Source organism: Thunnus thynnus, chromosome 12 (assembly GCF_963924715.1).
Source record: "Thunnus thynnus chromosome 12, fThuThy2.1, whole genome shotgun sequence".
NCBI classification, from domain to species: Eukaryota; Metazoa; Chordata; class Actinopteri; order Scombriformes; family Scombridae; genus Thunnus; species Thunnus thynnus.
Window position 1 is genome coordinate 22,275,289 of NC_089528.1, and position 18,180 is coordinate 22,293,468.

The following is an 18,180-nucleotide window of genomic DNA, read 5'->3' on the forward strand; positions in this document are numbered from 1 at the left end:
TGGATCAAGACTGTGTAGGTGTGGCACATCACGTTTTGACTGACACCCGCACCGGTTACTGGGCCTGGCTAACTATAGTAGCTAACGACTGGGTTTCAACGGTGCAGAGCCGTACTTCTAACTTATTAAGCCTTGCCTCCAACACAGTAAATATGCTACATTTATTACATGTACCATTATCACTAAAAGAGGCAGGAGAATAGTTAAACATAAGACACACCGAGCAAGAGAGAGCAGGAGATCGAGAGGGAGAGAGGGAAGCCTTTGCTAACTGCTAAGCTAAAGTAACTAGCAGATCTGAAAAGCATGTAAACAACTGTGTGACCTCCGAGAAAGTCACTAAAAGAAGAGAGCTAACAGTGCTTGAGCAGAACTAGCTTACATTTAAATGTACAGCCAGTAATTAGCCGCAGTAATGAAGAATATAGCTAAATTAACCGGGTTGAGATGCAGAAACGCTAACGTTACCAATGACACAGAATCTCTGGCAACCGGAAATGAGACAATATGCTTGCACATGAGCACATCGCAAATTTGTTGCGTAATTTTCGCAAAAAATGTCTGAGCATAACCACTCCCAATTCAAACGCAAGATCAGGAAAATTTACAAAAACTTAAATGACAATATTTTGAATTTGGATGGAATTTTTTAATAAATTTTAGATGCTTACTATTTTGTACATGTAGAAAACCATTGTGTATTTGGGTTTCCAGTGGCTTTAACACTCTAATGGAGTAAGAAGCGTGTCGCTCCGAATGCTCCGAACCAGTATTGATAATCACATCGGTCATGCTCTCATAAACCTTCAGTAAAATCTGTAATTGAATAATGACAGCCTGTTGCAGCTGTTTGTGGCAGATATTTAATAGCGGATGTCAATTTGCGGATATCCCTGTCTCTTCTTGACAATGTGCAGATATTAACGGATGTGCATGTCTTGTCACATCTTCAATATCTTCTGGAACCCAGAGACAACGTCCAGATGAGGAGTTCAATATGTCCTGACTGGCTATAAATTCAAGTTTAAAACATTGACAGGCTGGTCTCGATAAATGTATGACAGAAGCCAGAAGCAACAGTTTTTTACTATGTAAGCAATTGAGTACAGAGGGTGGACATATGAACGGGAATACCTGTGTAATACCGTGAAATCTAGTACAATAAACTGCAATAAACATTACCACTGGGCAGCTAATAATAATAGAGTTGTGGTCATTTTTATGGCTGTGGTTTTCTGTGTTATAAAGGATGACATTATACTGTGAGATGTTCCTGTTTTGCTCTCTATGATATCCAAATTAAGGCAGTATTTAAGTAAGTTTAGCATGAGGACAGGTTTGGATGCCTTCCCAAAAAGCCTGGTGCTGACATCAACGTTTTACCATACATGAACAGGAAGAAAGTCGTCTACACTAATTTTAACATTTTCTTTTTCCTACTTCTTGACTTCGGAGTTCGAGCAAATTAGTTCTTTGGGAGGAGATGGAAAACTCTAAAATATTCTTGTAGTCTATACTCTCGGATGTTGATTTTTTTCCAAAAGCAGAGAGTGGTTGAAGAATGTAAATCAACTCTTGAGTCATTAGGACGGGCTTACAAGCAGCCAAAAGATGTAATGATCATACAACTTTTAAAGAACTGATCTAATTCACCACCTGTGCTAAGAAAAAACAAAAAAAAAGATTCTTAAACTCTGCTTTAATTCCATTTACATACAATTAAACATCGAACTCTTTTGGTTTTCCTATCTTATATCAAGCACTTTTCTTTGTTATTTTTACTCATTGATCTCTCTCTCTTTCTGTCACTCTCTCTCTCTCTATCCCCCGAGGCAACAGACATGATGAGCACTGACGGCGCAGGCATACCAAACATCGCAGTCTTTACAGATACAGCTTGCCAAAAGCATGGAGCAATTGATGGACAAGTACAGATGATAAAATGTTGCCTCAAAGCAAGAATGACTCCATCCAGATGTCTTGAAAAATTTAGTCAGATCTCACGAGATCAACTAACCAGGGTCAAGTTTGACAAGTAATTAAAATTTTTAGGTTATTTATTAATTATAACATGTTCATCTTAAATTATTTAACTTAAAACCAAAGATAATAACAGTTACAAAGATATTACATTTTGGAAATCTGCTTCCTTGTTTCTTTTTTTTCTTCTTTTTAAAAAATATATAATTTATTCACATACACACAGAAAGACTGGAGCACAAGGTCAGATACAAATTAAGCTGGCAGGGATTCATAAGAGATTCAGTGTCCTGCTCAAGGACATTTCAGCAAGGTGGTTGCTGCTAGTTAGAGCCACCCATACCACCCCAAAAAATCTCAACAAAGTAATTATTTACATTCCTGTGCATCGAACAACCACAGGCTTGATTTGTTGAGCAGAGAAGAATATCTGGTAATATCAGGGTTGGGCCGGCACAAAACTAATACAAAAAACTAGCAGCAAAAGCGGATTTATTTACTTTCTAATATATCTTAATTTAATTTATTAGAGTGATTTTCCTTGGTTAAAAACAAATTTATGTTTGTGTTTCTTTTTAATTCCCTGTGCAATACAGTTTGGTAAACGGGGACTACAATATATTGCAGGTGCTACAACCCTGACCAAACCTAAAAGCTACCTGTCGTCCTTACAATGCCCAAGTCCTTGGAAGTGAGGATGTAAGGATGCATATTGTGTGGCCAGCAGAGAGATTCCACCCTGCCATATTGTGTGAGTCCTTGGGAGTAGCATGCATAGACAGATGCAGTTTGTATCTGTCAGTCTGGATATGATCTACGATGCTGGGCCTCCAGCCAGCAGATGGTGGGAGAAATTAAATCTGTGACACAGATCATCACAATGGAGCTAAGAAATACAGTAGGAGGGGGCTACACCTGTAGATCTTTGTGCGTGCATGGGTTTGTGCGAGGATGCGTGTCCCTGAATGGTTTCGTGTGCATGCGAGTTTCTGCTTCTGTATTCTTACAGCATGTTGTGACAAATAACAGCCCTGCCTAAAACGGAAGCCAAACCTGTTCTGCCAAGAGTAAATCCAACGTTCACCAACTGTATCATTTTCGTCTACAACCTATGTAGGGTTAAACTTGGTAAACTGACCGCACAGTTCCTTAAACAACATAATGGGACAGCTATTAAAATGCCAACATGAGCATTACAGACACACAGCATTCAAAAAGAGAAAGAAAAAGCGCGAGAGTGAAATAGTAATGTGGGGGAATAGCAGTTACACAACAGACCTTATTTTGGTTATTGTGGATGATTTGAATAGCGCAAAGGAAAGGAGAGGATTAAGTTGTAAGGAGCAGGGCTCGGTATTAAATCATTCTGATATAGCTTCTGTATGTATTTATCTTGCCTGGGAAGAGGTGCAATGAGATTTCTATGCTGTTTATCCAGTCAGGTTTGTTGTCCGCACTTGCCTGGCTCCTGAGATATTTATTACTGGCATTGTGTCGTAGTCATTTTCTGCCACTGCACCAGGGACTATAATGCATGCCAAACAAATAAAGGCCTTTTCTAACCAGTGAGGCCGTAATTTGTTTACAGCCACCAAACACAGGACCACGAAATACAGTCAACACAGTTAAGCTGGGACGCTGTGCTGAATTCCATTTTGAAAAAAAATTCAAACTGTGTCAAAAAACCAATGAGTTTTTAACACTGCTGTATGATTATGGCCTCTTTTCCCATCTTAAAATTACAGAGGCATAAAATGGACTTATAGGGCAGAACACTATTAATATTCTAAAGTGCCATATTACTCCCAAAGTTTGATGTTTAAGAGATAAGATAAGATAAGATAAGATAAGATAAGATAAGATAAGATAAGATAAGATAAGATGTACCTTTATTGATTCTCCGTAAGGGAAAATCAATAAAATGGTAAAAATAGATTGACATGTTTTCGACAAACAACGGCCTATTTTTTCTCCACTGGAGAAGCTTTGAATCCTTGCATATTTCTTGCTTGACCTTTTCCAAAACATCAAATTTTTTCTCGATATTTCATGTTCAAAAATGAGTTGCCAGGGAACTTCAAAAAGTTGTGCAGCTGGTCTGAAGGAGAACCTTTCTAATTCTCTGACAGCGCAGGATCCCGGTAATGATGGGGCTTTTGATCTGGTACCATTAGATAACATTCCTCCTTTCTAGAGACAGGTCCGCTGTCTCCCAAAGGACAAGAGAATGTTCTCCAGCACAGCAGAAAAGGCCCAGAATATACCTGAATTTCTGCTCATATATAAGGAATTTTCTCAAGTCACAGGGACCTCAGATACAAGTTTGACATTTTATGTTTGTTTAAGCTTTTTTATTTTGGAGGAATTTTGCTGTAACTACTGCCAGTGTGTAAGCAGATAGGGGTTTCAGATTTTCATTTTCCTGGGGTTTGATAGTATATTAATATAAATGACTAGGACCACTGTGGCTAGAGTAAAGACTTCTGGCTTTCAACACTCACTTGCACTCTTGTTTTGGAAATACAGAACTAATGCAGAACAAACAGTATTTTGAGCCATTTCATTCGTTTGCCATAAAAGGAAATAAAAGCAGCTCTAATGCTTTGCCAACAGTGTTCTTTCTCTGTTTGTGTTGAATCTGCTCACTAACAATCTTGCTGATCTGTTTTTACTTGGAAAATATGAATTATTATTTCTAAATTACAAGTCTCAATGGCTGTTAGCCTTTCCCAAGACTTGTCAATGTTGCAATTTGTCAATAAAACTATGTGTGATTTTGCCTGAAGCAATTTCATCAGAATTTGGCTGTGGTTTTGGGAAAAACTTGTCAGCTTCCAATTGTGAAAACAGTCACTCTATCCATTGCACCACAGAGCCTCATCACTTTTATCATCGCCATTAGTGTCACGACATGGCTTCGACACCACCTTAGTCATTTCTTGATCTGCGTCATTGCATTTTACATTTTACATGCTCATCAAATGTTAACGGCGATGAAAATGTGAAATATTGCCTTGACATGGAAAGGTGGCAGCACACTGCATTTAAGACTGATGTTGTGAGCTGAGATGTCTTCTCTGGCCGGCAGTAGTTTATTTCATACATCACCAAGACAAGCACCATTTACCTGGACATTTACTGAGGCAGTTCAATTCAAGAGTAGCACTCAAGGTCAGAACATAGGCATCGTTACCCATGTAATGACTCATTGTTCCCTCTGGTCATCTCTCCATGCCACCCTACAGCATCATACCACCTTACTGTCCACTATATTCAACACAGAGAGATAGAGAAGAGAAAGGGGATAGATACGCAGAGAAAAAAAGTTATAGAGATAGAAACAGAAATGAAAAAGAGGCGAAGAGAGAGGGGAATGAAAGACTGATGGCAACAATATTTCTCAATCACACCTCCCCCTCTGGTCTCAGCATTGTCTGCATCATTATTTATCCATACAGGTCAGACTTTCACACAGCTGACTGACTCTCTCTCTCTCATACAGTCAAGGAAGAATTGTGCGTTTGAAAAGTTATTTTGCATTCAGGACGTTATTCAAAACATCACAGTGAGAAAAAGATGAGTTGTAGCCTAGGATCCTTGAATTAGCTCAGATGTTGACTTATGACAGTGTGACAGCATTAAAGGAACACAACTCTATACTTTCTATTCTACTGCTCAACATGTGCTTGTGTGTCTCTCTGTCTCACACGCACGCACACACACGACATGAGGAATGGCTGAGCTGACTTTGGGCCTGTATGCAAGTCTCAGTGGTGTGACCTCTCAGGCGGGGGCGTGAGAACCGTCACGAACCAAAGAGCGGGGCTGTTACAGCGTGACAGAATTACAGAGTGACTCGAGACTCATGACTGCAAAAGTGCTAAAGCCCAACTCAGCTGGTGTGAAAACATGCTTTTGCAGCTCCCCACAGGTGAGTGGCACAGTAAACTCTACAGTCACAACCCCGCCTCCGATCATCAGGTAAAGAAAAAGACCAGGAAGAAAAAGAGAGAGATGGTCAGTCAACAACAGACAGAAGTAATTAGTTTCTATAAAATCTATATATTCAATAGAAAGATGGGTAACAGTCATCTTAGTCATTATTTGATAGCCTTTTCATGGTTGACCCAGCCATACTGACTCATAAGTAACTGCCAGTAATGTCTACTCAACTGCATAAATCACTATTTTGATACAACACTTGTGTTTTTAGGCAAACAATCTCTCAAAGGGAATTCTTTAAGTCTCTTGGAGTTACATAAGAAATTGGCAGAATTGACATAAAATCAACATGGTTCCACCGAATTAGGCCAAAAATCCCAATCAAGTGTTCCAGACATTGTAATGCACTCCAAACCATTATATTTTCCTTTATACACTACAGCCTTCCCTTTGAGCACGCTGAAGAGCATGTGTAAAGCTGCACCAGTATGACTGTCATAATCCATATTTTGCAGGATTGGAATAACAAAATAAAGAGCCAGTATATGAAATAATCATAATTAATACTCGGCCTTCCTTTGCTCTGCTAAAACCTATAATCCAGATCGACTTAGTGGTATAATGACTTCACCATTCTCACTGCCTCTCTGGATAGAGGTGCTCAGTGTATTATGACAACTTCATGTGGATGTAAAGTCACATGTACTCTGAAATTGAGAGTGAGGCTTTTCTTTTGGAATGCAGTAACAGGAAGTTTTTACTTATGAAGTCATCTTTTCAACCTTTATTTATTCAGGGAAGGCTGGCTGAGAGATGATATGTTATGTATGATGTGTTTTTCAGCAATGCTCTGCTTTATTCTCTTCACACTTTCACCACATTCACGTCTGGAGAGCTATCGCAGACGGCTACTGTGTTGTATTATTGGTCAGCTTCACTGGAGAAACTGCAGGTGGTTATATGATTTGCTCAAGGGCACCGCAATGAAATTCTGTTTACAGAGGCTTAACAAGTTTCTTGGTCACTTTTTTTTTCAGATTTTATTGTATGGTCCGTGATTCGAAACAGCTACATTCTGATGTGACACTAACTTCTCATACCTTCAGGCTATCACCGCCCCATTAAGGAGGAGGATCATTAGTCTCCGTCTGTTTGGTGCTGCCCCAGTGTTTTCTTGTGTAGTGCTGCTGATATGAACTTGATGTATCACTCGGCTACAAACAATAGTGTAAAAATAGAACTGAGCTTACGACATCGCTCCGTCAGGGTGTGTGTGTCTTTGTATTGAGTGTGTTTGTGTCAGTGAATATGTATGGATGTGCACGAGTGCATGTATGAACATGCTCTCAGTTGTCCAGCTGTCCTCGGGGTTCAGGACAAGCTGATTCAAGGGATTTATATTGATTAAATATGATGTGTTCTTCACTTGCTTGTGTTATTATGATAACACATGCAAAGTCATCCTCTGATCAAAAAATAGAAACATTTAGTCTTTATTTCCATGTTACATAAAAATATACAGTATATGTATACTGTAGATAAAAATACAAATGATACTGATATATAGATAAAAGATATATAAATACTGATTAAAGGCAACAGTATCAAGGCTGGTATGTTGGCAAATGATACCTTTTTCCAGCAGATAAAAAACAACTTGGCAATCCTATTCGAGTCCAGGTTAGAATATAAATATCTGTCTCTCTTTACCTTGCTAAATGTTTCAACAAAGACTTCAACTTCACCAGCCACTCGTTGACTTTGGCTGTCTGCCATTCCACTCTGGGCAGGTAGCGTAGACCTGGCTTGCTTGAGCTTGTAGGCTGAGAGCAGCTGTCCACAGTTTTTTTTTTATGAACCCACATTGTTTTGGTTTCTCAGACCAAAACAATGAGCTGAAAATGGCTCATCTCACCGTATTACTACAGACTCAGGTTTTTGGAATTATCAAGCAACCCTATCGTATTACATTACAGAGAGTCATTCAGTTCAACGCTATTATAAGAAAAAGGCTGCTTAATGCAGTTTTGAATAGGTATGAAAAATATGTAGACAGTATTGTGAAAAGTAAACTGTATTTCAACATGTGGTTGGAGCCAAAACAGAGTGATGGCGAAAGGTGTGGCTGAAAATATGCACTGTATGTGTACTAGTAGGGCCCTATGTATAAAAGCATCCATCAATTGACATGTGCCTGACTTGACTCTGGGGTTAGCAATGTACAGTGTAACACCGAGTTTAGGATCACAGACAGAAGGAGACTTCATGCAAAGCACGTCTGCTGGGGAGAACAGTTGCTCACTGTTGAGTAAGACTGTTGTCTGTCTTTATTCCACTTGAGGGAATCTGAACTCTACGCCGTATTTTGCCCCAACACTAACACTGTGCTTAATCTCATTTCATTCATGTGTGCCTCATGTCATGTTAGCGCGGTTTGTTTGTACAGGCAACAGTGTTCCTCACGATACATTGCAAAAGAGGGGTAGAAAGAAAACCTTTCTTTGCGCAGGAGAAAAGTCCCTTCGGGAAGGTTACGCAAGCCCAGCCGATGATATCATCAAATCAGCGTGGACAGAGAAAAAAGGAAGGGTGGGTGTAAGAAAGATTGGATTCAAACAGGGATGGAAAGGCTGTATTTGAATGAGAGGGAATCTGCTTTAATGCCAGTGTAATGGCTATGGACGGTCTTAATCCTCCCGCTGGCTAGCTCTGAAGCTTTTTTTTTTTTTTGAAAGTTTCTAATGAAATCAACCCCTGTGGTGACTAGCACCCACATGACAAAATTACAATCAATTAAGGAAGAAATTCATGCTCACAGCTCAGTGATATGGAAGGCTGAGCAGGGAGAGGTGCAGAACTTCTGTTCACATAAATCACAAAAATTAACTCTATACTGGCGAGAAGGGAAAGGAGGTCCTCAGAGGTCAAACTAGCCTGCGGGCACTGAGGGTAGCCCTTTATGTGGAAAGCACACAAACCGTTAATATGTCCATGCAGAGTATTTCTCTTCAAGTACTATGGATGTGCAGGCTATCACTGACTTGTAAATGTTTATTTAAATTACATGTTTCTGTCATTATTCATGAGGCTTTGAGGCTTTAGATGAGACAATTGCTTATTTTTTTATATTGATTATGGCATTCATTTGTCGTGGTAGAGGACTCAGACAAGGCTAAGTGACTCATTGAGAGAGTGAGAAATAAAGTAAATACAGCATTATAGCCAATAAATGGCAAATATTTATTACTATACACCTGGGTTCCAGGTCATACATTTGCTGAATTTGCTGAACCTGTAGGCTATCTTATTTAAAAATGCATTCCTTGTTTTTTTCCACCTTGTGGAGTTTACATTAAGATATATCTGCTCTACCATGACACTGCCAATACCGGGAATCCTTGAAGCTTACATCTGTTCATGTATGAATTATCAAGGCAAACATTCATGTTTGCTTTTGGATATATTGGAATAAAAGCATCAAAACCAGCAGCAGAAAACAGAGGATGGGGTTAAAGAAAAGAGTGAGAGTGAGCAAAAAAAAAAAGAAGGACTTATCTTACCTTCAAGCACTGTGAGCTTGGCACTGGTGTTGATCTCGCCAGCACTGTTGGTGGCTGTGCACTCGTAAATGGCTTCGTCTCTGTGTGTGCGCAGTGGCTGGATCCGCAGTACAGAGCCCGAGCCATCATCAAACTCAATCACCTAGGAGAGCCGGAGCAAAGCAAAGGGCAGGAATGTTTATTTTAAGGGGTCTCTTTTTCTTCTTTTTTTCCACTTTATTGCAACATAAAAATAACATTCATTTCTACATGCAGATCACTGTTTTCTTGATTTTTTTTGTACTCCTGACCTGAGGGAAAAAGACAAACATTTGCCAGGTTTGCAGCTTTTTCCTTTCCTACTGCTAAATCAGACTTTTCAGAAGTAGGAGCTGAGTCTGTTTGTCAGTCTTACAAAAAATGACATAATGCACCACAGAATTCCTCTTAAAAAGAGAAAAGCGTCATCCGTGATGATTAGAAGTCATGACTGTATGAAGTTATATCCAAAAGCACTGTGTGGGACAAGGGACATATTAAAGAATACCAACCAAGAGTATAAACCAATAGTGCCCCCAGCCACCACAGCTACATTATGTTACAGAAGAAACAGAGGTTGGAAACAGTGTGAGATCCCACCTAAGGCACTTCTTTCTGTTCATATGGGTTCAAAAGAGGGAGGGGAAATACATCAAGTAATACATCAAGGGGATGTATGGCCAAAGATGGTGGAGCTGAAGAACAGAAGGGGAAGGATGAGGGTGTGGAAAGACTGAAAGAGATGAAGCGGACTATATAAATCAAGATGGAAGGAGATGAAAGATAAGGGAAGCCTGTCTGGTCTTGCTTGGAGAAAAAAAGAGTTGGTGTGATGCTCAATAACAGGGCAATTGATTATGTGTGCTTTGTGTGAATGCTGTGAGTGTGCACGCATGTGTGGATCCATCTGTGTTAATGAGAGACAGTTACAGAGGCAGTTGAAAGCCCACACGTATTATGTTTTGTCATGTGTGTTGTGTTTGTGCCTGCGTGTATTTATGTGTGTGTGTGTGTATGTGTGAGTGTTCAGAGACCTGAAACTCACGCATGAGTGCTCACCTCAAAGCGCTGGGAGCTGACTTTCTTGCCTTTCTTCATCCAGGTGATTCTGGGTTTGGGCTCCCCGGCGGCCTGGCACACAAACGACGCAACTCCGCCTGAGATGCCCGTCTGGTCCTCTGGGGATTTGACAAAACTTGGCAAGCCTGAGGAGGATGGAGGAAAGGGGGCAGAGGGAGAAGGAGAGTGATAAAAAGAAGGAGAAGAAGTCAGGAACAGGGAAAGAGGGTGAGAGGAAAGGGAGAAGGAGAGCAGAGGGGAGGGGGAAAGGTAAAGATGATGTTAGTGCCTAATGCCAGTCACATTGCCATGTAAAACCTGGTTATCTAAGGATATCAATTTCCCCACACAAAGGCAACAATGAGAAAAGCCACACAGTCATTGTTACTCCACACACCTGCAGCTAAGTCATGGGAGAAACATCCAGTCTTTGTGTGGCTGCCTGTCACTGTATCATGTTGAATTTCTCACCTTTGCTTTGACACAGCATTTGAAAGAGGGGCACATTTTGTCACCCATAGTTCTATCTGTTAAACATGAGGGATTGTGTTAAACCCAATAGTGAACCAGAGACAAGCAGATAAACTCGTACTCTTCCACAAAAAACAACAAGAAACAAGAGCAATATGCTGGTAAATTAGACACTTGAGAGTTCATCATGTTTTTTAGAATTCAAACAGCCATTTTTTGGCCGACGAGTCACTACAACTGGTTGGCATGTCAAACAAAGCTACTACTATGTTTTGATTCTGTAACCTCTTTATGACTTCTTACTTTATAATGTATGTTTACAAAAATATAGGGACAACCTTGGAGAACACCTCTTACCATGGTTTTCCCTGTTTGCCTTCAGGGTGTTTTTACTGAGTACCACACCCAACATCGTTGTACACAGGACAATGAAGTGTATGTTTCAGGGACATTCCGTCTAAGTTGGCATGATGCTACAATGAGTACACTTTAGCTCCATGCTATACCTGCAATACTTCATTCTTTATTTACAGCCTCAGACGTGCATCATATGAGTCTGGCTTCACCAACACGATACAATGTCCTTATTACCGGCTGCTTCAGCTCATGTTTCATCTCCAGAGTCACTGAAGAGGGAGGTGGGGAACACCTAAACCACACTGGTGACGAGGAGACCACCCCGTGGAGACATGCACAAAGGGGTGAATCATTATGCTATGTACACAGAGGAGACGCCAGCCTTCCCTCGCTGAGCTCCCGCTGGGGAAAATCCGGCAATGGCTGCCACCACACTTTCCTTTTTATGTTTTTTAATATAACATTGGTGGGAGAAGTTGGGGCGAGGGGGTGAATATCTAGTTAGCATAACATTGTAGCTCTCACTGATACGGATAAAGCCTTTAGTGTGCCCTTTCCCCAGGTCTGCCAGTTAAATCATCACCCTCTGCCATTGCTTGGCTAGCGAAAGAGAGGTGGTGCTGGCTGTCCTTGCTTGAGGACATCTATTCAGTTGAGCTTTCTTGGACCAATATAACGATGCACGATAAAAAAGACACTGCACGCATGCAGGCAGTGACGTGTGTGTGCATGCATATCACTTTGATGTGAGATGCTTATACACATACGAATGCAACTAGTTGGAGGGATAGAGGCACTGGTATAAATATGACATGTTTTATGCTTACTCTCCAAGCATGATCAATCCATGATATACTGAATTGATCCCCAAAGTCACTAGAAAAATAAACTACATGGTAGTAAAAAAAATAACACCATGTCTTGCCCCTATGTTAAATAAATTATAGATAATAGTTCTATTACTTGTTGGTTACTGTTGCTTACACTAAAGTCAACTGCAAGCTCAAAATCTGACCAGGGCAGGTAGGATTTTACAAATTATTTCAGCAAGATCAGATTATAGTAGTACAGTTGCAATTATAAACATGTATATATCAGTCAAACAGAAGGTGATACCATAAAACTGCTGCATGCACCCAACATACGAATGCACTTCTCATCTTTAAAAATCAAAGCAGATATTCATCTGACATTACTCAATGTTAAAATAATAATCTGATTTTGGAATCAAAAGTTTTATGACCTGTTTTTCTTGGAGTGTATTGCTTAATAGAATTGTCAAACTAGCAACAGATTGAGGTAAATATGGTCCTTCTTGATAAGCCAACAATGACAAACAAAACCACTGCAACTTCCACAGCATTTTACATAACAGTGATAGGCTGAAGTGTACTGTAGTGCAGTGTAGTGTTTGAGTAGGCAGTTATGCGTGCTTTGTGATACACAGTAATCCAACACATCCATCCATCCATCTGTGACCTGTGACTCCTTCATAGTACCTAAACCCACCTGACATTTGAATGATATTTTCGTCCTGGTTCTTCCACGGACAAGGTTTAGACTGCAACAGCACAACCATAAATCTTTTCTATAGCATCAGAATGCGCACATGCAGGCAGGCAGCAGCAGGAGAGTTGTACTAATGATTCAAACCTGATAAGCTCTTAAGAGTGTATGCCTGACCATGCATCAGTGCGTGCATTGGTGGTGAGTTGGAATCCTCAAGACCTGATTATCACCATTCTGACTTCCAAGAGTTCCTGCTAACATCTGTCCATAGCAGTTCCATTTAAATTGATGTGAGGGCTTTTCACTTTGTTGCTAAGACGGAGGATCAGGCAGCATTAAACAGTTCTCAGCACATGCTTCAAGTTAAAAGATGTAAGCTCAGTACCCATGTTTTGCCACAATAATTTAAGGGAGGAACTACTGGATCTTAGAAATCATGGGGATTTTTTGGGATAAGTAGAGGAAGAGGGTAAACTGGCCTTTGCCGAGCCTTTCCCGCATAATCCGCTTAACCAAGCTTCTCTTAAATTTCGATAGTTGATCTATGACTTGAAGGCAAAACCATAGCAAATTCATCTGTCCATCGTTAATCCAGATTTCAACAAGCGTTCAATCACAAAATCTCAAAAAGGTCTGTGGTGACCCCAAACCCATGATTTATGAACAGGGTTAATAGTGGTCCTAACACATTCAAACAAAAGGGCAGAAGCATTTATTTTTGGACTGAAACTGTGGAGAGTTTGTGTTCCTCCATCACTGTGCCGCCACCACTGGTGGGTGAGGATATCAAACTGTTGGGTTTTGTCAGTTCTTTTCTTAGAGAGACAAAATCCAGACTCGACCCTTTTTTCTCTGCCTGTGTCCCATTTTCCTGGCTGTCAGGCAGTTGTCACATGAAAACAATGGCAGGGACGAGGTGGAAAACACATAAGCCTACCTATGCAAATCCTCCTCTCAGCCCAAGACTGCAAGCTTTGAGCTGCACTCTTTCTAGGCTTTGATACATCACATTCAAAACTCCTATCTTGACACACATACCTTTTAACGTATGCTCTCTTCTCTTTTGTGTAGAAAGTGCTGCCATAACTGTCAACCCAGTATTGGTTGCAAGGTGCTTAAATTTCAAGGTTGATGTTATCAACTATTGAATACCTCATAATTACCATTACTCACAATAACCAGACCAAGACAATGCTCTAATGGTTGTAACTATCATGTAAAAACCTAAACTGGGTTATTTTAGTCATAGTCAAAGGAGATAAACATATTTGAACAAGTCAATCATTCAAACTACTGCTTAAAATTACCAAATTGATGCATCAAAAAGTGATTCACATGCAAAACAGTGTTTCTGTACATGAACAACAACATGGCTGGTGGTTGTGAAAAAAATAAAACAAAACATTTTATTTATTAGTAGAGCAAAAAGGCTGTCATGTGACGGAACCTGAGAAATGGCTGCTTGAAGGGGAAGCTCTTCACCATCGCCTTAGTTTTCAAAAAATATTTGCTCAGGAGCCCCTGATTTCTTCATGATTCTGCAAGTAAAGTAGCTTTTTATTACAAAGTTGCCTGGGGATTCCACGAAAATGAATTCTAGATGGTCAAGTCCTCCAAAAACAAGGCTACGTGACAAGGTTAAGGACACCATGCTTGTTGGAACGGCAGGGAGCGAGTCAGCAATTAGCATACCTGAGGGGCCTGTGCTCCTGAACCAAATGACCACTGAACAGAACCTGAACCTTGGTGAGATAAAGAGATCTACTGCTTCCACAGAATAAACTTTCTGAAGCCATTACTCGCCTCGAAAATGCAGGTGCAAAGACTTTCTGGAGGGTGAGATGTAGAAACTAATTCAGAGATTCCTGGGGTGATGTGAGGGCAGCGACCCAGCATCATTCCAAACTGAGGTTATCCAAGCAATGCTTGTACTAGTCCATCTGGCCTGGCCATCGAGCAATGTCACCATATCTCAGCGGTTCAAAGGGCTAGCCAGCCTCAGAGGATCCTCATTGCCTGGTTTCTTAGCTGGCAGGAACATGCCAGAGACTGTTATGAGCAACAGTGAGGCTGGAATCAGTAAGGTATCGACATTTAAATCTGTCTGGCATACCGATAATTGTTAGTTATAAAGTTCAACTTTGCCTATTATTTTCTCTCAATTATGTAGGCTATTCATTTTCCTGATTGCACTTGAAGTCAGATAGCCTCTCTACAGGTTCAAATTTAATACTTAACTGCATAGTTTGACATATTAACTTTCAGTTCATTTTTATTTAATGTGTTCCTTAACTCATACTAAGAACTAACCTACTTCATATATTCAGGGTCTAGCAAAAGCAATGCTTGCATCACCCTTGTGATGTTGTTAACCCAATAGTAGCCAGAGGTATGTGAATCATGGATCAAGAGGTTTTTCAGGGAGCCAAAGACGGCATACCTGTTTTGTTCTTTTTTATTTTTGGTTCCCACCCCCCCAACCTTGTTTTTTTTCTTATGTTTGTTTGCTGTTATTATGTGTCCATTTCATTTCAGTTTTGTTTCGTTTATTGGGCATTATTTGCAGTTCAGGAGAAGTTGTTTTATCTCTATGTTTATAGCCATGGGAATTTTCATGGATTTGTTGGAGTATATTACATTGCTGCCATCACATTGCTTGTCTTATCTTTATGGTCATATTATAAATGCCAATTAACTCAATAAGTGTAAAGGATCTGAGCTTTGCTACATGGAATGTTAAAGGTTTAAATCACTATTTGAAGAAAAAGAAAGTCATGTCATTTCTAAAACCCCAAAAATATGATCTATCCTTTCTATAGAAAACTCCCCTGTCAAATTTGGAATCTAAGAAGCTTTGCAGAGATTGGGTAAGGCACGTTTTCTCCTCTGAAGGATCCAGCAAAAGTAGATTGCTGACAATACTTGTAAATAAATATCTACAGTTTAATTGTATGACAGTACTGAAAAGACGAACATGGTCGAATGTTGATAGTAAAGGCTGTAATTCAAGGTTAGATGCTAATTCTTGTCTCTCTGTGCCCCAAACGTGGACGACGCAACCTTCTTTGGAGACTTGGAATGCAAAGTTAATATGTGATATATTAATGATATAGGGAACCACCCAATTATTATAGGGGGTGACTTCAATCAGATTTTAGATAAAGCATTAGATTGCAGTAAACCATCTACCTCTCATATCTGAAGGTCATGTCAGGTTTTCTAGATGGCATGTGTAAGACGAGAGATTATATTTTCTTTTTGCCACCTCATCAAACTTTCTCCAGAATAGATTTCTTTCTTATTTCTAACACATTAATACCCTCTACCCTGTCATGTAATATAGGTAACATATTCATTTCTGATCATGCTAGCTTTACATTCAGCTTATATACCTGTTTACTCAATCAACAAAATTTCATAGATGGAGGCTGAATTCAAGGCTTCTCATGGATAAGTCAATTAAAACAGCACTTAGAGACCAGCAAGAGAGACCAAATCTGTACTCTGAAACTAACTTGTCTACATCCCCCTCTATTGCAGTAGCCTGCGAAACACTTAAGGCCTTCCTGCGAGGCTGGTTAATCCAGCAATCTATCTATAAGACGAGATCTGGCCTTGCAAAACAGCTGGAGTTAGAAGAACTCAGAGTTAGAAGAGCTGCGGAAGCCAAATTGAAACAACAACATGTCCAATCAGAATCCTCTTCAACTTACACAGTTAAAATATGAGTTCAACAATATCCTAACTGAATTCTCTCTCTTTCGGACAAGGCAGGAAAATTTTGAGGAGGGTGAGAAAGTCAGGAGGTGCTGCTTGCTAGCTACATCAAAAAGCAGGAAGCTTTAAGTATAATACCTGCTATTATGGGGAATGAAGATACTTTGAAGACTACTTCAAAATGTATAAATTAATTATTTGTTAATTTTTAGAGCCATCCCGATAGTTCTGATCTCTTGTAAGTGTGAAGGAAACTGAATCCTTTTTGAACAAGCTGAACCTGCCGGTAATCAATGTAGACCTTAGAAACAAATTAGATGCAGATAACAGATGGCGAAATCATAGATGCTATTTCACAATTATGTGGAGGTAAGGCACCGGGCCCAGATGGCTTCATGGCCGAATTTTATAAGGCATTCGCCACTCAATTAACTCCATATCTAGCTGATGTCTACGTGGACTTGTTTCAGAGGGGCTCTCTGCCACCAACAATGACTGAGGCACTCATAGCTCTGACAATTAAAAAAAAAAAAGGATCCAACAGTCTGTCAAAGTTATGGACCAATTTCCCTGATAAAGTGTGATGCAAAGATATTGGCCAAAATTTTGGCTAAAAGGTTGGAGCAGTTTGTTGCATCCTTGGTTCATCCAGACCAGGCTGGGTTTATTCATATGCATAATTCAGCTGACAATATTAGAAGATTTATTGATATCATGTGGCATGTGAGAAACAAACAGAATCCTATGGCTATCCTCTTTTTAGATGCTGAAAAGGCATTTCATAGAGTGGTGTGACAATACCTGTTGAGTTGAAAAGCCTTTTGATTGGCGATAACTTTATTTACTGGATTCATCTTCTGTATACCAAGCCCAAATCAGCTGTTCTTACGAATGGCCATATTTCATCATACTATGCGCAAGGACTACAACGTGTGCCTTCTCTCTTCACTTCTTTTTGCCGTGGCATTGGAACATTTAGCAATTGCTATTCATCAGAATTCAAACATATCAGGAATAACTGTTGGCTCAACTATTCATAAATTAATAATATATGTTGATGACATACTGGTCTTAACTGGTCTTTTTATAGACCCTGAAGTGTCTATAAAATCTCTACTAGTAACTATCAATTTTTTCTTTAAATTATCAGGGTATATGGTAAATTGGTCCAAGAGCATAGCCCTACCTTTGACGTCATAATGTCCAAAGTCACTTTTTCCAGTAGGCTTTCAGTGGCCACAGAAGGAAATCACATATCTCTGAGTCTTGTTTCCACCTAAATTATCAGATCTGATTGAAGTTAATATAGAACCTTTACCCTCTGGTCCGGTTGTTGTGGATGGTGTCAATTTTGTTTGGAAAAATTAAATGAAAGACTTGCACTTGTTAACTGTGAAGGATTTGGAGGTGTTGTCCCTGTTTGTGCGAAGTTTGTTTATTGTAAAAAAGAGAACCTTGAGGTTGGTGGAGCCAGAGTGTATGAGGTGTGAGTAGTTGGTGGACCAGGCTGTGATGAGAACGTCTTTGTATCGTTGAAGGTAGTCTGTGCAGGCTTGGAGATGCACTG

General features: G+C 39.9%; 1 protein-coding gene across 1 annotated transcript in view; it reads right to left on the reverse strand.

Moving 5' to 3' along the window:
- Positions 1-18,180, reverse strand: part of LOC137193515 (receptor-type tyrosine-protein phosphatase F) — a 184,315-nt gene that overhangs the window by 85,383 nt on the left and 80,752 nt on the right. Inside the window, exons 3-4 of the mRNA XM_067604727.1 lie at positions 10,560-10,705; positions 9,483-9,624 (exon numbers count right to left, since the gene is read on the reverse strand). Coding sequence (XP_067460828.1) covers positions 9,483-9,624; positions 10,560-10,705 — 288 coding nt within the window. The remainder of the gene's footprint in view (positions 1-9,482; positions 9,625-10,559; positions 10,706-18,180) is intronic.